The sequence below is a fragment of the Rattus rattus genome, chromosome 8 (assembly GCF_011064425.1).
Source record: "Rattus rattus isolate New Zealand chromosome 8, Rrattus_CSIRO_v1, whole genome shotgun sequence".
In the NCBI taxonomy this organism is placed as follows: Eukaryota; Metazoa; Chordata; class Mammalia; order Rodentia; family Muridae; genus Rattus; species Rattus rattus.
The window spans coordinates 74555124-74573075 of NC_046161.1; the positions used below are offsets into that span (position 1 = coordinate 74555124).

General features: G+C 45.9%; 1 protein-coding gene across 1 annotated transcript in view; it reads right to left on the bottom strand.

Annotated features, from left to right (window-relative positions):
- Nucleotides 1-17952, bottom strand: part of Impg1 (interphotoreceptor matrix proteoglycan 1) — a 133028-nt gene that overhangs the window by 15921 nt on the left and 99155 nt on the right. The window contains exons 13-14 of the mRNA XM_032909816.1: nt 14369-14898; nt 10558-10777 (exon numbers count right to left, since the gene is read on the bottom strand). Coding sequence (XP_032765707.1) covers nt 10558-10777; nt 14369-14898 — 750 coding nt within the window. The remainder of the gene's footprint in view (nt 1-10557; nt 10778-14368; nt 14899-17952) is intronic.

A 17952-nucleotide genomic window follows, 5' to 3' on the forward strand; every position in this document is an offset into this window, starting at 1 on the left:
TAAACGACACAGGCCGTGGCTCTTGCTCTTGCTCTCTCTTGCCTCCCAGAAGTTGAAGGTCATCCCCGTGGCTGAAGACACTATGCGTTTGGAGGATCCAAACTGGATCTGATCTGAAAACCTCCTCCCTAAGGACTAGGTTTTCTATTACCAGAAGGTTCTGTGTAAGCTTCCGTGGAGAAAGGCAACTGGTAGTTCTACAGGACCCAGAACAACCAGCATGGCAGGATACCCATAATGGCGCCAAAGCGGCCTTAATACCTTGGTGGTAACCAACAGTTCTCTAACTGGACTCAAAGGCTGCTTACAGGGAGAAACCATGCCTTGTACTAGAAACCTAGCCAACTCCACATAGCTAGCGAGGCCGTGGATCTTAGAGCAGATCCTACCACTACTACTTTACTAAATCAGTATAATTCCTAAGTACATTCAGAATATCTATCTTTATATATACAGATAAGGGTATAAAGATACACTTATTTTAGCTCTCACCTCTCATTAAAGAAAATCTCCTCAGATAGACGGAGACCACTACAGAAATCCACAACGGATCAAAATTCAGAGAACGACTGATTGTAGTGTGCCCACCTCTTAATGGAAATACCTACAGCACCCATCCTGCAACCAAGCTTCAGCAAACATCCTTGAAGAGAGGGTGGTAAGATCGTAAGAGCCAGAGACCAAGGACTCTGCCCTGAGCTCGTGTCTCCTAGAAGTGACAGGGGAGCTGCCCCCATGACACTTCAACAGTATGGCTGTTAAACAAGACCTGACAAGGACAACACCAGTAGGCATGCTAATGTAGAAGGAGAAAGTCTCAAGGGGGTTCCAACCTTAGAGAGAAAACACAAGCAATGAAGGAATGCAGAGAGTGAAGGAAAAAGTCTCTCAAGGGTGAACCCCTAATCGGTTGTCTGGTACTCAATGGTCATACCTGAAATCATATACATACATATTAGACTAAACAGACTGTACGTATATATTTAGGCGTGTATGCACACACACCAAGAACAAAGAAAGAGAGGCCATTAACAAAGGAAACAAGTGGGCACGTGGAAGGAGTTGGAAAGATTCAGGGAGGAGAGGTAAGGGGAAATGATGTAATTGTATTTTAATTGAAAAATTAAAAGCAGCAGCAGCAGCAGCAGCAGCAGCAGCAGCAGCAGCAGCAGCAGCAGCAGCAGCAGCAGCAGCAACAACAACAACAACAAGAATAAAGAAAGGAAAAAAAGAAGGGCTTTACCTGGGGCTGTTCAGGGCCGTTTTTTTTCCCCCTCAAAGCTATGAAATGCAGTACTCACTAGATGGCGCTCAATAGCCAAAGAAGTAGAGAAGTAGAGCTAGAGAAACTGAAGCGCCCAAATTGATTTTTTGTTTCTTGTAAACCAGCTTGGCATGGTGGGGAGAGGTGGAGGGATGCAGGGTCTCCAGGAGCGCGCGCTGGCGCACCGGCTCCGGGGATGCTGATGGAGCTGTCGCTGCTCCGGGGTTTCAGCGGAGACCAGGCTCTGGAATGTGGCGCACACCCCCGGGCCATCTTTTCCTTTCCTGGGTCCGCTGCCCTGTGGTTTGCCCATCACCGCAGCCCTCAGTACTTTTGGGACCCACGAAGATAATAGTCTTTAAAATCAGAATATTTAAATTAGTAGACCCAGGTCGGATGATATAAGGTTCCAGATCCATACGTTTTTACAAGTAATTCTGATAGTCCTTATTAATTAGTGTTAATGATCACGAAGCCTAAAGGATCTTGAGTCCAGGAGATATTAATGAGTCCTGGTACTCTATTTCTCTGTCAAAGCTTAGCCGTGAATAATGTGGCTAAGTCTCTCAAGGAAAAACTGAGATGTGCAGCCGTTCACCTCCTCACACAGGCCCCTCTTGAGGCCACTGTGAGGCAGTCTGTATCTGCAGAGAGCATGGACCCGTGCAGCCTTACTGGATGGTAGGGGGAGACCCTGGAAGCAGGAGAGGTTGGGAGAACCTAGGAGGCAAGGGTGGCAGGGGAGGCAGGGAGAGCCCATTTTTCAGGCTTGACCAACCTTCTATGATGTTCTTGCTTCAGGGGCGGGGGAAAGGAAGGTCTTTAGGAAGTACGGTGAGTTGGGTGTGTGGAACGGAAGGCACAGATTGAAAATGAAGTGTGATAATATACATCCGGCAGCTCAGACAGTGTTGTGGGTCCAACAGGGAAGAGTTAAGTGGAAAATTACCTCAGGAGGCAAGGGGCCCATATATGACCCTATGAGTCAGGGTCAAGGGCACAGGGGGCAAGTCCTCTCATAGTAGGGCACATTAGGTGGCATTGGGAAGTTCCTGAGAGTAAACACGTTTTTTTCCCATTCTATAATTATGGCACAATACGATACGAAATTTCATTTGGAGAAATGCAGACTTTAGCAGAATTCACTTAGGATGCAGTGTGGTCAGTAGAAGGCCTTACCGGGGTCCATTCCATAGAGTAGGGTACAGTCAAGAGATACACACAGACCTGAATTCCAGCTACTACAGTAACTGGTCGTTTTGTGGCAAGTTCTTCTTATTTTTCCTCCACATATTTTCTCTAATAACATAAAGGGTGTGGGATTATGCCTACTTCGTATATTTATTAAGGATAAAAAATAGGGTCAATTAGTACTTGTGATTGTTTCAGGTCTTATTGTCTGTACTGTGGTGAGTGACATCTGCCTCCTCACGGGTGACGACTAAGCAGGAGTCTGGCAAGTCTGCACTACTGTGAGAGTGACTCCGTTGCTCCACATTTTAGCTGAAAGCCTGTAATTAATTCCGACATTTGTCGTTTGACAGCCCCGAGGTTTGCCTGTGTATAAGGCGGCTTCTTAGAAATTCAAGGGGAGAAGTTATATGTGGTTTTGCAGTCTTGAGATCTTCAACCATCACAGCCAACTTGTATAAAAGCCTTACGTGCTTCTGAGGAGTTTTCATAGCCCACGAAATGAAAGACGACTCTTGTGGCGAGAGATGCTGGCAGAATACGGAACAAACTGTGATTTATTCTGTTTTTCAGTTTATAAATCACAGAAACTTCCAGCACGGGTTTATACTTTTATATCACAGATCCGTTTGTTCGGGGAGCTCTCAGAAGGGAACCAGCAGGCCAAACATAGTCGTAATAGTGTTGGCCATGGACTGGGTTCTAATGGAGTGCTTCTCTTTCGGAGGACGACGTGGGAGGTCAGATGCCGACTTGAGTGTGGAGTAATAGGCCCTTGGAATGCATGTGAGAATCCTTGGGTTGTTGTTGTCTCTCTTAATTCAGGCTGGTCTCAAACTCACTGTGGGAGGGTGCCCTGGCGGCCTCAGAGGGGAGGAGAGCGAAGGGTGTGGAGAGAGGAGGTTGATATTCCTATTTTCCCCTCACCTCACTGAAATCTGGCCTTTGCCCCGGCTAAACCATTAGTCTGTCTTTGGCAAGTGTTACCCACCCCCTCACATGACCTCAGTTGCTCCCCTCAACAGCATCCCCGGCTATGTCTTCCTACCTCCCTCACCCCTTTTGGAAGTGCTGGATTTGAGCCAGGGGCTGCCCCTCCTGCTCTTGCTTTGCTGACAATCTCACCGCTCCAGTAGGGATTCTCAGAGCTCTGTTCCTGGTTTTCTTTTCCTCTCACGGTATTCATTGCCCTGGTTCAGCTTAAACTGCTTCCAGGAACTGCTTCCCACATAGATCCTGCCATGCTAAACCACCTTCCTCGCCTCCAGACAACAGCCTCACAGGAATGGCCGGTTCACCTAACTCTGCCATTTCATTAGCACTGAAAAACACTCTCCCCCCCATTAAAAAACAACATTACATTTATCCATTTTATATTTAAATTAAAAAATCATGTAGGTGTCATTCTTTGTAACTAGGTATTTTTATCAAATATTTTTACAAAAATGTAACGTTTTGTGAATGAGAAACTGTCTTTAATGCACTCAAAGGGTTGTTTGACGGCAACTCTACAGACATTTTGAGTGTTCCAAAATGTGTTAAAATTTAAACGACTTTATGTACTGGGGGAGTCTGGGCAAGAAAAACGCAGGCTATTAACATGTACTCCAGTAGATCTGCAGGGCTTCTCTCACTTTCTGTTCCCTCTAGCCAGTGTCCCCCTTCTCCCCCTGTACCACAGCTGTCCACCACATTGGAAGAGCAGCAGTACGCTGAGCCTACCAGACATGGCTGTGGAGAAGCCACTCCTTCCCTCCTCTGTATGGCTTGGTCACCTTTTAAGACCCAGTCCCTTTTTACTCTGTCTCTCTTTGTCTCTCTGTGTCTCAGTCTCTCTCTCTGTGTCTGTCAGTGTCCGTCTTTCTGTCTATCTGTCCTCCCTTTATATTCCCACCGTTAATATCTAGATTATGATTCCTAACAGGTTTCTAGTAAAACTTTTTTTGGGTTTGTTTCTGTTTCTCTTGCTAGGTACTTAGCTTGGTGAGGGAAGGGTTGGGGTTAATCCCTCTTTATGCTCTGGTCTCCATAAGAGTGTCTGGCTCCTGACAGTCTAGCCACAGTTGTTTCTGAATGTGTGGACAGTCAGGAACCCGTGTCATGGTTACATTAGCATTTACTTACATTTCTATAATAGGAAAAGGGCCAGAGGGAGTAAGAGGTTGCATAACTGCTGATAGTTAGGGGGAAACTATCCAATATTTGGGAATAGAGAGAGAAGCAGACAGTGTGACCTTCAGTGCTGTCACAACAGTGGCAGAGGCTACCAGTGCCCACCCCACTAGTTTGCCCGCCAGTGTGCAACTTGCAAGCTAGGAACACTTATGTCTTTAAACCTTTTTAAATGGTTAGATTCTAAATAGTTATGTAAGTACTTACATAATATTTTTCAATTTTTACTTTTGGCTTGCAAAGCTTAAAATATTTACTGTTTGGCTCCTGGAGAAAAACTTTGGTGATGTGTAGAAGCCCCTTGTTTGACTCCATGGTCCTGGCCTAGGCATTTCCCAACTCCGTGAAGTTGGAAGTTAAGCAGATAGAAAACCATAACGCTACAGCATTGCACTTTCTGGTTCATAGTTACAGTCTTGTCTTCACGTTGTCTTTTGTTCTCTAGCCATAGAAAATCTGTCTTTATACCCTTTTCCCACAAGCTGTGCCAGCCTTATTCCCTTAGAGTTACACAAAACTTTCAAGGGCATGCCCCTCCCTATTCACGTGGTAATTATGACTTTGGGTTTCAAGGATGAGGCTCTTGGTGCCAGTGGGAGAGGCAGGGGCATAGGTCAGATGGCTTTGGGAGCCAGGAGGACCTTGACAGGGTAGGAAAGCCTGGCTGTGTATAGTGTTGCTATGGAGTGTATTGCTGCCCCGCTGGGATCAGGTTAGACTCATAGATACCTTTTGTACTTTCCAAAGATAAGCTCTTGATATCCTCTTCCACAGATAAAGCTAAGTATCTTTTTTTCAATATATAGTGCTTCTAGTGGCTTCCTTTTCTCTCTTTGAATTTTCCCCTTAATTCTCTTTAAGAGTCTTTCCTCAGAACCAGAGAAAGGACTGGAAGAGCTTGAAGGGGCTCGAGACCCCATATGAACAACAATGCCAACCAACCAGAGCTTCCAGGGACTAAGCCACTACCCAAAGACTATACATGGACTGACCCTGGACTCCAACCTCATAGGTAGCAATGAATATCCTAGTAAGAGCACCAGTGGAAGGGGAAGCCATTGGTCCTGCTAAGACTGAACCCCCAGTGAACGTGATTGTTGGGGGGAGGGCGGTAATGAGGGGAGGATGAGGAGGGGAACACCCATATAGAAGGGGAGGGGGAGGGGTTAGGGGGATGTTGGCCCGGAAACTGGGAAAGGGAATAACAATCGAAATGTAAATAATTAATACTCAAGTTAAAAAAAAAAAAAAAAAAGAGTCTTTCCTCAGACAGAGTATACCAGTTTCGCTGAGTTCTACCGATCAAGACTAGAAGAAGAGGGGTTTCCTTCGCCAAAATGACCTGGAATTTTTAGGGTCTTTGCTTGTCAGCTCCCACAGGCCTCTCTCATTTCCTGTGCTTGGACTGGCGCTCTTGTATGTCAGCCCTGGTGTTGTACCTGAACAGGCCACACAGCAGCTCAGCCAGGTGAATGTGAATTTAAGTACTATTTGCAATTGTTTTCTCTCAGGGTCCGGGGACTTGAGAAGCAGCACCATTTGCTAGGTAGCAGCAGTTGGGTGTAAGAGGAGGACATTGTAATTTGCTTGCCCATCAGCCACCAGTCACTTCTACTCAAATACATCCCAGACAGGAGAAACCTGGCTTAGCCACTTGTTCTGTAAAACCAGGGGCAAAAGAACTGTCATCTGGCTAGACCAAAAGGAAAATCATTGAAGAACCCCCTGTATACTTTCTTTACTGTTTCAAAATGGAGACATTTATTTCTTCCTTAATCAAAATGAGAGGGGCTGGAGAGGTAGCATTGCCTAGCATATATGAAGTTTCTATTTCTAGCACTACAAGTAATAATAAAAATATTTGTTCATTTCCCCAAACAGGAGTTCTGATGATATGAAACTTTGCTATAACAGTACAGGACATCTTTTTTTTTTTTAAGAGCAATGCTTTAGATTTTATGTGTTCAACAAGTTTTATAAGACATAGCAATTCATAGAACTAAGAAATGAATGCTTTTTTCCCCCCTCAAGCAACAGAGTTGAGCTTTGGGGTTTATGGAGAGCTATCTCTTTGTTCTGTATTGAAACAAGGCTGTAAACAGGGCAGCAGGGGAGGGTCACATGTAAACGAGGGTAGTGTCTGTGTGTCTGTCCATGTTTGTACCTGATTGCTACTTGCTCTTTCCCAATAGCCACCACTTGCTGTGACAGCCTGTACTTCAGAGTCATCTGTAATGTGAGCCTCCACAGCCCTGGCCCTTGGAGCTCTTGCCAGCTACTCAGTTTGGGCCATCAGCCCACGCATTGGCCGGTTCATCAATGTAGAGGGGTCAGAGGCCTTTGGAGTGTGTCTAGTTCTACACTTCCTCTACTCAGGGGGCCAGGCCTCAATAAGCTGAGATTTAAAGGGAATCATTGTTCCTTTTCCTCTGGCACCGATCCAAGCCCACAGGGACTTTCTTCAAGTTTGCTACATAAGAAAATGACCATTAAAAGGTATTTTTGAAGTAAAAAGAGGTATTTTTGATGCCAGCCTAGTTTAAAGATGTCCTTTCTCTACAGTTCCTTTGGCCAGGGACTGTTACACATGGACAGGCCATGCCGGGGTGTTAGGATGCTTCTGAGATCAGAGATGATGTTCAAGGTCTGATGAGCTACTCTAAGGCACACTTGCTGTTTCCCTGCGTGCATCTGCCCTTTCTCTGTGGTGACACTGCCCGGGATCCACAGCTATGAGCCAGGAAGCAGACTGGCTCAGACCTGGTCCTCCCTCTCTCATGGCTCTTCCTGTCCTTCTCCCATCTGCATTACTGCTGATGAGAAGGAGGACTTTTACAGGTCGTTCAGAGCCATGGCTTCTCCCTGTGCACAGCACAAGGTAATGGGAACCTCAATCAGGTAGGAGAGTGCATGCTCATTCTGATTTACATAGAAGAAAGCACGATCATTTTGAAAACATTTAGAAAGCCATCCTCACGCTTTTGATCTTCCTGTTTCCAGAGCTTTTGTCTGGAGCACTGCTAATGTTTTAACCGGATCACCGTAGCCCTTTCCTAGCAGACTTTTAATATTAATTATATTTTGTCTTTCAGTCATTCTTTTATTAATTCTCCATGTATTAGACATAGGCTTTCTATCTCCAGTTATTTAGTAAAGAATAGAGTATAGAGAATTATTTCCCAAGCTCAATGTTAACAGTGCAGTAACTCCTGCAAAATATCTCCCTGTGGATATCCTGAGTGGTCATTCATTCATTCATTCATCCAATCAATCATTCCAGCAGTTTTCTGATGGACCCAATCCGTATGTCTAATTCTCTGAGGATTTCTGAGCTGCTCCTGCTTAGGGCTGGAGAAAGCAGTTGATTCCTTCCAGGTCTTCCTTTCTGTCTTTCCCCTATTGCTACAAGTTAGGCGTGTACCCCACAGCACGCTGGGAGCCTGGAGGCGTGTTTCTCTTAGGTAGCTCACTGTGTACCCCACAGCACGCTGGGGAGCCTGTGTACCCCGCAGCACTCGGGGAGCCTGGAGGCATGTTTCTCTTAGGTAGCTCAGGATAAACTTGGCTCTAGCAGGAACTGCAGCTGATGTTAGGAGCATCACACCCGTACCAGCTGCCTAGAGGAAAGGCTACACGGCCTGCCTGCTTACAGGCTATCACTTCAGCTTCAACCACTTCACAAATACCATGCCTTGCTGATTTTTATCCCTCTTTGTGGTACCTTTTGGAGGTCATAGATGAATGTTAAGTTCATTAGGACAACGTTGTAATACTGACTATTGGCATTTATTAGGTAACTGTAATGTGTCAAACACCATTCTAAAGACTAAAAATACCATTTTTTATCAATCTTCAGGCTGGTAGCAGCTTCCCCCCCCGCCCCCCGCCACCAACTGTGATACACGACGCAGTCCTTCAAACCAAGCTACCATCTTCTCCATGAGTTTGGCTGTGCCTGTTTGAAAAAGATAACTCAGCTGGGCTTGCTGGCTGTCGATGGTCCCTCATAGAAGGGGGGATGGGAAGGGTCACGGGGGGACTGTCACCTCAGTGTCTGGTCCTTCCTACCAACCAGTTGCATGAAGTTCTTCCCTAACTGCGTATGACCTCAGGTAGGGCTTAGAGTAGGTAGGCTGGGAAAGACTTGGGTGGGGACTCCATTGATCTGGTCATTGGGGAGTCGTCATGCATACTGGGGCACAGACCTTGTAGAGTGGATGCTTTAATGGCACCCATACCCTTCACCCATTCCTCCGTAAGTAAGCCTGACAAACGCAGTGGTTCTCCAGGGTGAATGCTGGTAGGTGTGTACCTTGGTTTGGTTTTGGGCTCTTAGGAGAAGGTTTCCCCCCAGGAATTAGTTTTAGCAACAACGTTTCACTGTGGAAACTGGACACTGCGATGAGCATACAGGATGCCCATAAGGTCATGACTAGGTTGTCCTTCTTCCAAGCATCGGCAGTGGCCCTGGCACAGTCATGGCACTGCTGGCTCCCGCTGCTTATCTAAGGCGTTTATCAAGTGGTTCCCAGTGTTGAAAGTCCTGTCCTCAGAGACATACACCCAAGCTTTCCCAGCCTGGACGGTCCATGACAGTTTTTATATTAAGTGGGCTCCCAAGGACTGCCAGCTGCCTGAGGGGTTGGGGTGGAGGAAGGCAGGGGCCTGGGCTCCCACCTTTTCTGTGCCCCCTAGTTCTCCTGTATCTTCCCTGGTAGTTTTACCAGATGACTGCAAAGAACAACCTCAGCTCTGGGTACCTTCTGTGGATACAAACAGTCAGTCTTTCCCTGCCATTTAGGTGGTCTTTGCTTGCTCGGAGAGCCCGGGTCTGGAAGTCTTCCTTAGGCTGCTCCTGCTTGGAAGTAACTATTTCCCCGCTCAGTGCCCAAGGCTGCACTGTCTTTTTTAAGGATGCTGTTTACCAAGGTACTGGGGCACTTTTTGTAGACTTGCTCCAAAGCTTGCTCTGTCAAAGATAAATATTTCCTACTGAACATTTTTTTTTTTGCTTGTATTTTTGCCCAAGGCCCTTTTCCTCTGTCTTCGTAGTTAGTCCACAGAGAGCCAGAGAGAGTGGTTAAAAGATCTACTTCACTAATTCATAGCCAATTAGGAAACTTTGTTTTGAACCTGACTGCAGGGTTGCTTTGGCAGTGGGACAGAGCCCTCCTGTCCTGCACTCCAGGGGGATTAAAAACCTTCCTGCAGTTAGTTAGAAAACCATTTTGTAATGCATGGAAAAACAGTCCCCAGTTCAGCCTTGGACCATGACAGCTGTACCCACTCTGCTCTGTTGCTGGTACAAGTATTTGCTTTCTGTTACAGAGTTTCTGGCTAGCTCTTTGTTTTATCCACATGGGTGCTATGCTTGGGTGTACAACTGAGAACCAACATTATTTTCTTCTTTGGTGATTTCTCTATGTTTGAATTTTGATCCTTTTTTTTTGTTTGTTTGGTTTGTTTGTTTTTTGTTTTTTTGGCCTTCTCAGGGTTTGGTATCAGTGTCATTCTGAATTTTGTTAGGAAAAAGACTATTCTGATAGTTTACTGCGACCATAGGCTACTGGAAGAAGAATAATAGATGGCTACAATTTCTTTTAGAAAGTGCCTTTGAATTTTAGCAGAACGTAAACTAGCTTGGTTTGGGGCTACATTTCAAAATATTTCAGCACAGCAAAAGTTTTAGTCCCGAGGCACTCTGACTGTGTGGTTAGAGGTGCCCTTTCTGTTTGCTTTTCAATGTAGGAAAACTTGAGCCCTCAGGTCGAAGACCCTCCTTCTCTAATCAGGAAGTTCGCCGCTTCTAAAAGGTTGCTTTGTTAAGTCCAATTTAATTTCATTGTTGCAGTTGGACAGTGGAACTGGATGTTTGAAAACAAAACAGAAGGAACCAAAAGTTCCCAGCTGTCTTTGTTAGTTTTACCTACCTGGTTCAATGTTGAGAGAGAAGCTTTCGATTTCCAGGTTGAGCTCTTGAGCTGCAGTGGACCGAAGATCCTCCAAGACCCCGCGCACGGCCTGGGTGAGGTTGTAGGGTACGGCCTTGGCGAATCGCACTTTGCTGTTCACGATCACACTCCCGTTTCTGAAGCTGAGTATTTCCAGTTGCTTAAAGCCCGTAAGGTTCGATCGTAGATATGGAACCAACTGCGAAAGAATAAAACAACTCAGACCCTGCTGGACCTCTTGATGACCCCTTTCCACGATGTGCGGCCTACATTTCACTTCTTCTTCGTTGTTTTTGTTGTTGGATGTGACACCGGCACACCACAACCTAAGGACCTATTTATAGTAACTGCCTTCATATCGCTAACATTCTGCTTGCATTGAGATAGATACACAGGGAATTTCTTCATGCCTTGTGAGAACAGATGCTTTTTTTTTTTTTTTTTTTTAAATCCCAAACTAACAAACAAAAGAACCAAGCCAGTGCTATCAGCAAAGCAATGTCAGGCTACTAATTTTTTTAAAGTGACTTTTCCAAATTGAGCCCAAGGGCCAACCAACCTATGCCTATGTACACGGAGGTAGTCTCGATTTGAAATGACCCATTGAGATAAAGGACCACGAACCCACTGGGTCATTCTGTTGGTGCAGTAAATCTTCATAGCAGGCAGAAGTTCCCTTCAGGACATTTGGAAGGGGGTTGTTGAAGCTGGATGGCCTTCATTGAGCAAAATGGTAACTGAGTTGCTACCCCGTGCTCATCTGAACTGGGAGAGAGGAAGAGGGGAGAGGGAGAGGGAGAGAGAGGGGGGAGGGGAGGGAGGGGGAGAGGGGAAGAGGGGGAGGGGAGAGGGGAGGTGGAGAGAGGTGGAGGGGGTGAGAGGGGGAGAGGGAGGGAGAGGGGGGAATGAGGGAGAGGGGAGAGGGGGAGAGAGGGGGGGAGAGGGGAGGGGGAGAGGGAGAGGAGAGGGGGGAGAGGGAGGGGGAGGGGAAGAGGGGGGAGAGGGAGAGGGAGAGGGGAGAGGGAGAGGGAGAGGGGAAGAGGGGGAGAGGGAGAGGAGAGGGAGAGGGGGAAGAGGGGGGAGAGGGAGAGGGGAAGAGGGGAGGAGAGGGAGAGGAGAGGGGGAAGAGGGGGGAGAGGGAGAGAGAAAGAGGTGGCTTTCTGGGGATTCCTTTTCAAACATGATTTAATAACCTCAGAAGCATCCTCAGGGCTTCCTGTGTGCACACATGTGTGTCTTTTGTGAGCCACGGCCACCTTGGAGGTCATTTTCCAGAGCCGTTGGAACCTCATTTCCTGCCTCTAGAAGTGTTCCTGGATGGCAGCTGTGTAAAGGTTCAGGCATGAAGGTTCAAGCTGCAGGCTTCCAGCTTGCCTCAGAGCCACGCCTTCTCCCTCTGGGTCTCTGCCCCGCTAGGATTTTGATTCTGATCACCCATGCACTGGTTGGTCATGTGAATTGGAACAAAGAAACCTCGACTGAGGAGCTACCCCTATCAGATGGGTCCATGGGCCTGTCTGTGTCATTCATTTTCACTAATGGTTGATGCGGTGGGGCCCAGCCCACTGTGGGTTTTGCCACCTCTGGGCAGGTGGTTCCGGGTTATACAAGACAGCAGGCTGAATGAGGTTATGAGGAACAAGCCTATAAGCACATTCCTCAGTGCTTCTGCATCCAGCTCCTGTCTTGAGTTCCTGCCTTAGAGTCCCTCAGTGAGAGACCAGAACCTGTAAGGTAAAGTGAACCAGGTCCTTCCCCAGTTGACTTTAGTAATGGTATTTATTATGACAACAGAGAAGCAACAGAGAAGATGGCTTTATCTTGAAAACAAAATGATACTTTATACCAGGGTTGGGAATTTGCTCCCTGTGCTCTGTCTGGATTTATTCTGCTGTTCTGCTGACCTCATTCTTAAGTTAGCACTGCTTTGGCCTTGGGTAAGAGTTTTTGGCCTGTGTACCAACAATTAGCTACCTTGTCTCCCAAATTAATTCCCAGAATTCAATGGAAAAGAAGATGGTTCATTAGTGATGCTCCTGTCTCCACATAGCCAAGCCCGGTCATGTGACCAGCTCCATCACTACAGAGTGTGCAGGGAATGCGGCCCCTATGCTACATGTTGACAAACTGCTTTCCCTCTCTCATCTCACAAGTGAAAACAGAATGTAGCAACCACTCTGCCTTAGCTTTGCAAAGGAGGAAACCTTAGGGTGGCAGAGCCACATGTGGGACTCTGGGAGGACATGAGAACACAGCTCACCACCTATCAAGAAGAAATTAGCTTGTATCTGATGTCACTGCTCCTAATGCCTTTGGTATGGCAGCACATCACAAGACCTAATGAAGCCACCGGGGTGAGGCTTACTGCGACACTGCTCCCAAGATAGTCTCAATACTCATCCCATGGGGGGGGGGGCGAGAGAGAGGGAGAGAGAGAGAGAGAGAGAGAGAGAGAGAGAGAGAGAGAGCGAGAGAGAGAGAGAGAGCGCAAGCAGAGCACAGAGTCTTAATTGAAAAATGTTCAGGCCATATGATAATTTAACCTATACGAAATATATATATTTTCTGATATTGTCAGAAATCATGTATATGATAGGCATTGTATATTTTTATTTAATCAGACATGACTGTTAAAGCTGCCACTGAGTTCAGTGTTTCTTATCGCACACATATTTCTTTTTAGGCTTTTAAAAAAAAATTTATTTATTATGTATACATTATACAGCTTCCTGCTTGCATCTGTGCAACTACAGGCCAGAAGAGGGCACCAGACCTGATTATAGGTGGTTGTAAGCCACCATGTGGTTGCTGGGAATTGAACTCAGGACCTCTGGAAGAGCAGACAGTGCTCTTAATCTCTGAACCATCTCTCCAGCCCCCATATTTCTTTTTATACATGTAGAAACAAAATTAAGATATGAGTTTGAGGGTACCTGTTATCAAAATGTGTCCATTGTGAAGGTCTCCGTTTATATGCCAAGGATCAGAGACGACATGCCAAACAGCCATTTACAGCAACCTAAGAGAGCTTCTGTACCTGAACTCTCCTCCTCCTCCATGCTGGACAGCATGGCTCTGGGCTCTCTCTTACACTATTATTAAATCCAAACTCAGTGTTTCTGACTTGGACTATAGTGCTTCTGAACCAAATTTGAAAAACAAAAACAAACAAACAAACAAACAAAAAAAAACACGTAGGGAGAACCAACCCTGATGAGGAAAATTTAAGGATAAACTTGTCATTGCAGGACTAGGCACATCCCCTCCCTCTGTGGCCAGAGAAGCAGCCCAGTTAGGGGAAAAGAAGCCACAGGCAGGCAGCAGAGTCAGGGACAATTTCCCTCCAGTTCCGGGGTGGGGGTGGGGGTGTGGAGAGTATGCGCATGTGCCAGGGTGAGTTGTTATGGAGGGGTTTCCCCTACTCAGAGGAGAAGGGAAGGGGAAAAGGGATGAAGGGCTGTGTAAAGGGGAACTGGGTGCGGGGGACTGCGATTGGGATGTAAAGTGAATATAAGTATCATATATATATATATGATAAATTTTTTTCCGCGAAGCTCCTGGCAGCATCTCCTCTGACTGCCTACCATAGAATTCATTTCCCTGGTTGGAATCAGATCACCTTAGAACTCTGTATGAATGCCTTCTACAACAGTATGGCAGCTTCAAATGCTCATCTCCTCCTAACCTGCATTGCTCAGGATGAGCGGTGATCCTACTGTGACCATAAAGCGACAGCAAAACAAACAAGGAGCCACAGCAAGTGGAGAAAGCCAAGCCACGGCCCACTCACCAGATCTGTGAATCGTTGTTCCAAGGCTTGGTACTCCAGGGAACTCTTGTTGAACAAGTCATAGGAGAACGGCATGTTAGCGACGCGCAGACTGAAGAATACCACTAGCTCGTGGCCCTTGGCGGCAATGGTCTCAGAGCTGGTGGTGACATACTGTAATGTCGGGATGGGCGTGGTCATCTCCAAAAACCGATCCGGGGCCGAATCATATCCACTCAGTTCTGCTATTTCCGACAAGGCAGGCGTGTCGGACACATCCATTTCATCTGGGTCTCTGATTGTGTCGTGGCTGCTTGTGGTCAACTCTCTGTCACTGGAAGATTCAGGCCAATGTGACACTTCTAGCGGCCATTGGCGGACAGTAGAATAATCGAGAATGGGGAGAGTGAGCGTGGGGATGAATGCTGTTGGGCCAGTGGCCATCAAGGGAGGGGAGCTTTGATCATCCAGAGAGAAGATGCTAGGCGTAAAGGAAGGTAGATTTCCCACTCCGGAAGTCGAGGCTGTTACAGGCAGAGACCAAGAACTGTCTTTGGAGGACATGCCCGATGCCATTTTCATTATGTCCAATTATTTCCACCCAAAGAGAAAATGAAAAACCAAACAAACAAAGTTAATCAACCTTAAGGAAAGATACAACATTTACATTGGAAATTTCAATCACCTTTAATAAAAATAAAAGGAAATTGGTATAGAAAGGGCAAGCAGTGCTGTATGCAAACCTAGGGAGATAGAGCCTGGGTCCCTGGACTCACTTTATCTAGACCCCAAATTCTACATTACATGAGGTGAGTATCAGTTACTTCGACTCTTTAGAACTACTATCCAGGTAGACTTAGCGTGCCTGCACATCAGATAAAAGAGTTACTAATCACTAAACCACAGCCGGCACTGGCGAGGATTTAAAGCCACACCCACCATCACCTGGAACTTTCAGACAACTTCCTGCAGCTTTGGGTCAGAGAGATTTATTTACTTTCTAATACCTGATTTTTGCACAACTGGACTTTTTTTTTTTTTTTTGATTCGATGATCACATTTTGGTAGCCTTATGACCTAAAATTCTATTTTTTTCAGAACTGGAAATTTGGATCGAGTAAGTTGACAATTTGCAAAATGGTGCTGAGGGTGTAAAGATGTGGGTGATTGATATTTGGACTTCATAGCTTGGTAAGTATCTGATAATATTTCAAGCCTTTTTGTCGCTCTGTCATAGGACTGCTGAAGTCCATTCCATTTTTGGTACAAAATTAAGAACAGCAAGTATTTATGAACCGAGAAAGTAGTTATAGGAACCTTTCAGATAGAGAGATTGATGGATTATTAAGGTAGTCCAAGAAACCTAAATCCCGAGCCACTGATTGCGCTGAAGGGACTCGGTGAACAAAGCAGGCAATTTTCTGTGATTACTTCCAGTGGCATTTTGGCAAATCTGTGGGAAAGTTCTGCTGGAACCTGCATGCTAAGTATGATGAATGGTCTGTCTGAACGCAGACAGGATCTTTGGGCTTGCACTCAAATAATTTACCACAGTGCGCTCACCAAAACTGAAACTCCAAGTTCTAAACAGCTCTGGGAGGCAGAGTCCTATCAGCTTTATTACTTTCTTAAAAATAAAACCTTACTATTGGTTATGCTTCCGTTTCAGTGGAGGACACCCCTTTCTCGTCCCCATCACAAAGTTCCTAGATGTGTCTAACCGTAATTCGGTCAACTGCCAGAAATAATGTCTGCTGATGTGTATGATCTCTGTGCATATGAACTGAGATTTTTATTCAATCCCTCATTTCCTATGAGCTGAATGCTTGTACACCTTTCAGATTCATGTGAGGAACTCTTATCCCACAACACAGTAACATTTGGGGAAGAGGCCATAGGGAGGGAGGGAGGTTGTGAGAGACGAGCCCTTGTTGGATGATATTGGTATCCTCATCTGCACAGATATGAGAGACCATAGAAAGCGTCCATGATACCCATGAGCAGCCCAGGAGAAGTCATCACCAGGGGCCCAGTCGGTCAGTAGTAGCTTGATTTTGGGATTCTTTTGTTTTAACTTTTAAAAACTATTCTTTCATATATTACAATCTGACCACAGTTTTTCCTCCCCCCTCTCTTCCCAGTCCCTCCCCGAAACCTTAGCCTCGGTTTCTCTTCAAAAAATGGCAAGCCTCTCACAGAATCAACCAAACATGGAATACCAAGCTGCAGTGAGATGAAGCACCTCCCCTTGGACATTAAGGCTGGACAGCGCACCCCAGGATGAGGAAAACGGGCCAAAAAGCAGGCAAGGGAGTCAGAGACCGCCCCTGAGTGCCCAGTTAGGAGTCTTGTAAGAAGACCAAACTACGCAACTGTAACATACGTGTAGAGAGCCAAGGTCCGAGCCAAGCAGTCTCGCTGATTGTCAGTTCAGTCTCTGTGAGTCCCTGTGGACCCAGGTTAGGTGATTCTGTGGGTTTTCTTATGGTGTCCTAGACTCCTCTGGCTCCTACAATCCTCCCCACCCACTCTCTTCCTTGGAATTCCCTGAGCTTCACCTAATGTTTGGTTGTGGTCTCTGCCTCTGTTTCCACCGATTGCTGGGGAAAGCCTCCCTGATGATGATTAGCCACCAATCTAGATTCTGGACTTCTTTAACAGAAGAACTGTAGAAATAAGTACACTTCGGTTGCTTAATTCACTCAGTGCCCAGTGTTTTGTCATAGTTTGTGCTAAGCTATCTGTGCAAGGCACGGGAAGGAGTAAATTGAAGGTGTCTCAGCGCTAGCTGTGATTTGGCCCGGCTTCTTGTGTCGTGCATTTGAATCTGTGCTTCTGGGATGTGTGCTCTGTGCTCCTACAGATGGTAGAGGCTGGGAAATGAGAGGAGGACCGTGATGGATGTCTTGAGTGTGCCCTGGGGCCACGTCTTACCAAGTGCTCTTGTCTCACTCTACAGACTTTAACCAGCTTAAGATAGGCTGTGCTTCATGTCGCCAGTCAGGGACTTTGTACATTTCTCCCTCTGTGGCATCTAAGGACTAACACTTTGCATCCACAGTGAGGCTACGTGAGCCATCTCAGTGACATAACGGATGGGTATTGAAATGTAGGGCTGCTTGACAATAAACTATAAAGCACCGATTCCAACACTTGTAGGCTAAATGACTTACTCTCGTGTTTATGGGGAATTCAACTTTGTGTACAGTTTTTCATTTTCCTTTGCCAAATCCAGGAACCCTATTTAAATGTGCCTTACATTTGCTCCTAATCTCAAAAATAAAAGAAAAAAATTAAAAGTCCTCTCTCTCTCTCTCTCTCTCTCTCTCTATATATATATATATATATATATATATATATATATATATATATACAACTCAAGACAGAGTCTGTTGAGACAATAGTCAGTTCTTCTGGGGCAGAGGTTGTATTCAAACCTTGTCAGGATTTCTAATGTAAGTAATTATGCCTTTGCCTGATTCTTATGTAAATGAGACATGGCAATGGCACAGGCTATTCTATTACTAAGTTTAAAATGCTGAGATAGGAAGTCAAGAGCTACAGCCAAGGCCACTTATTTCACCACGGAATATGAAAAATAGAAG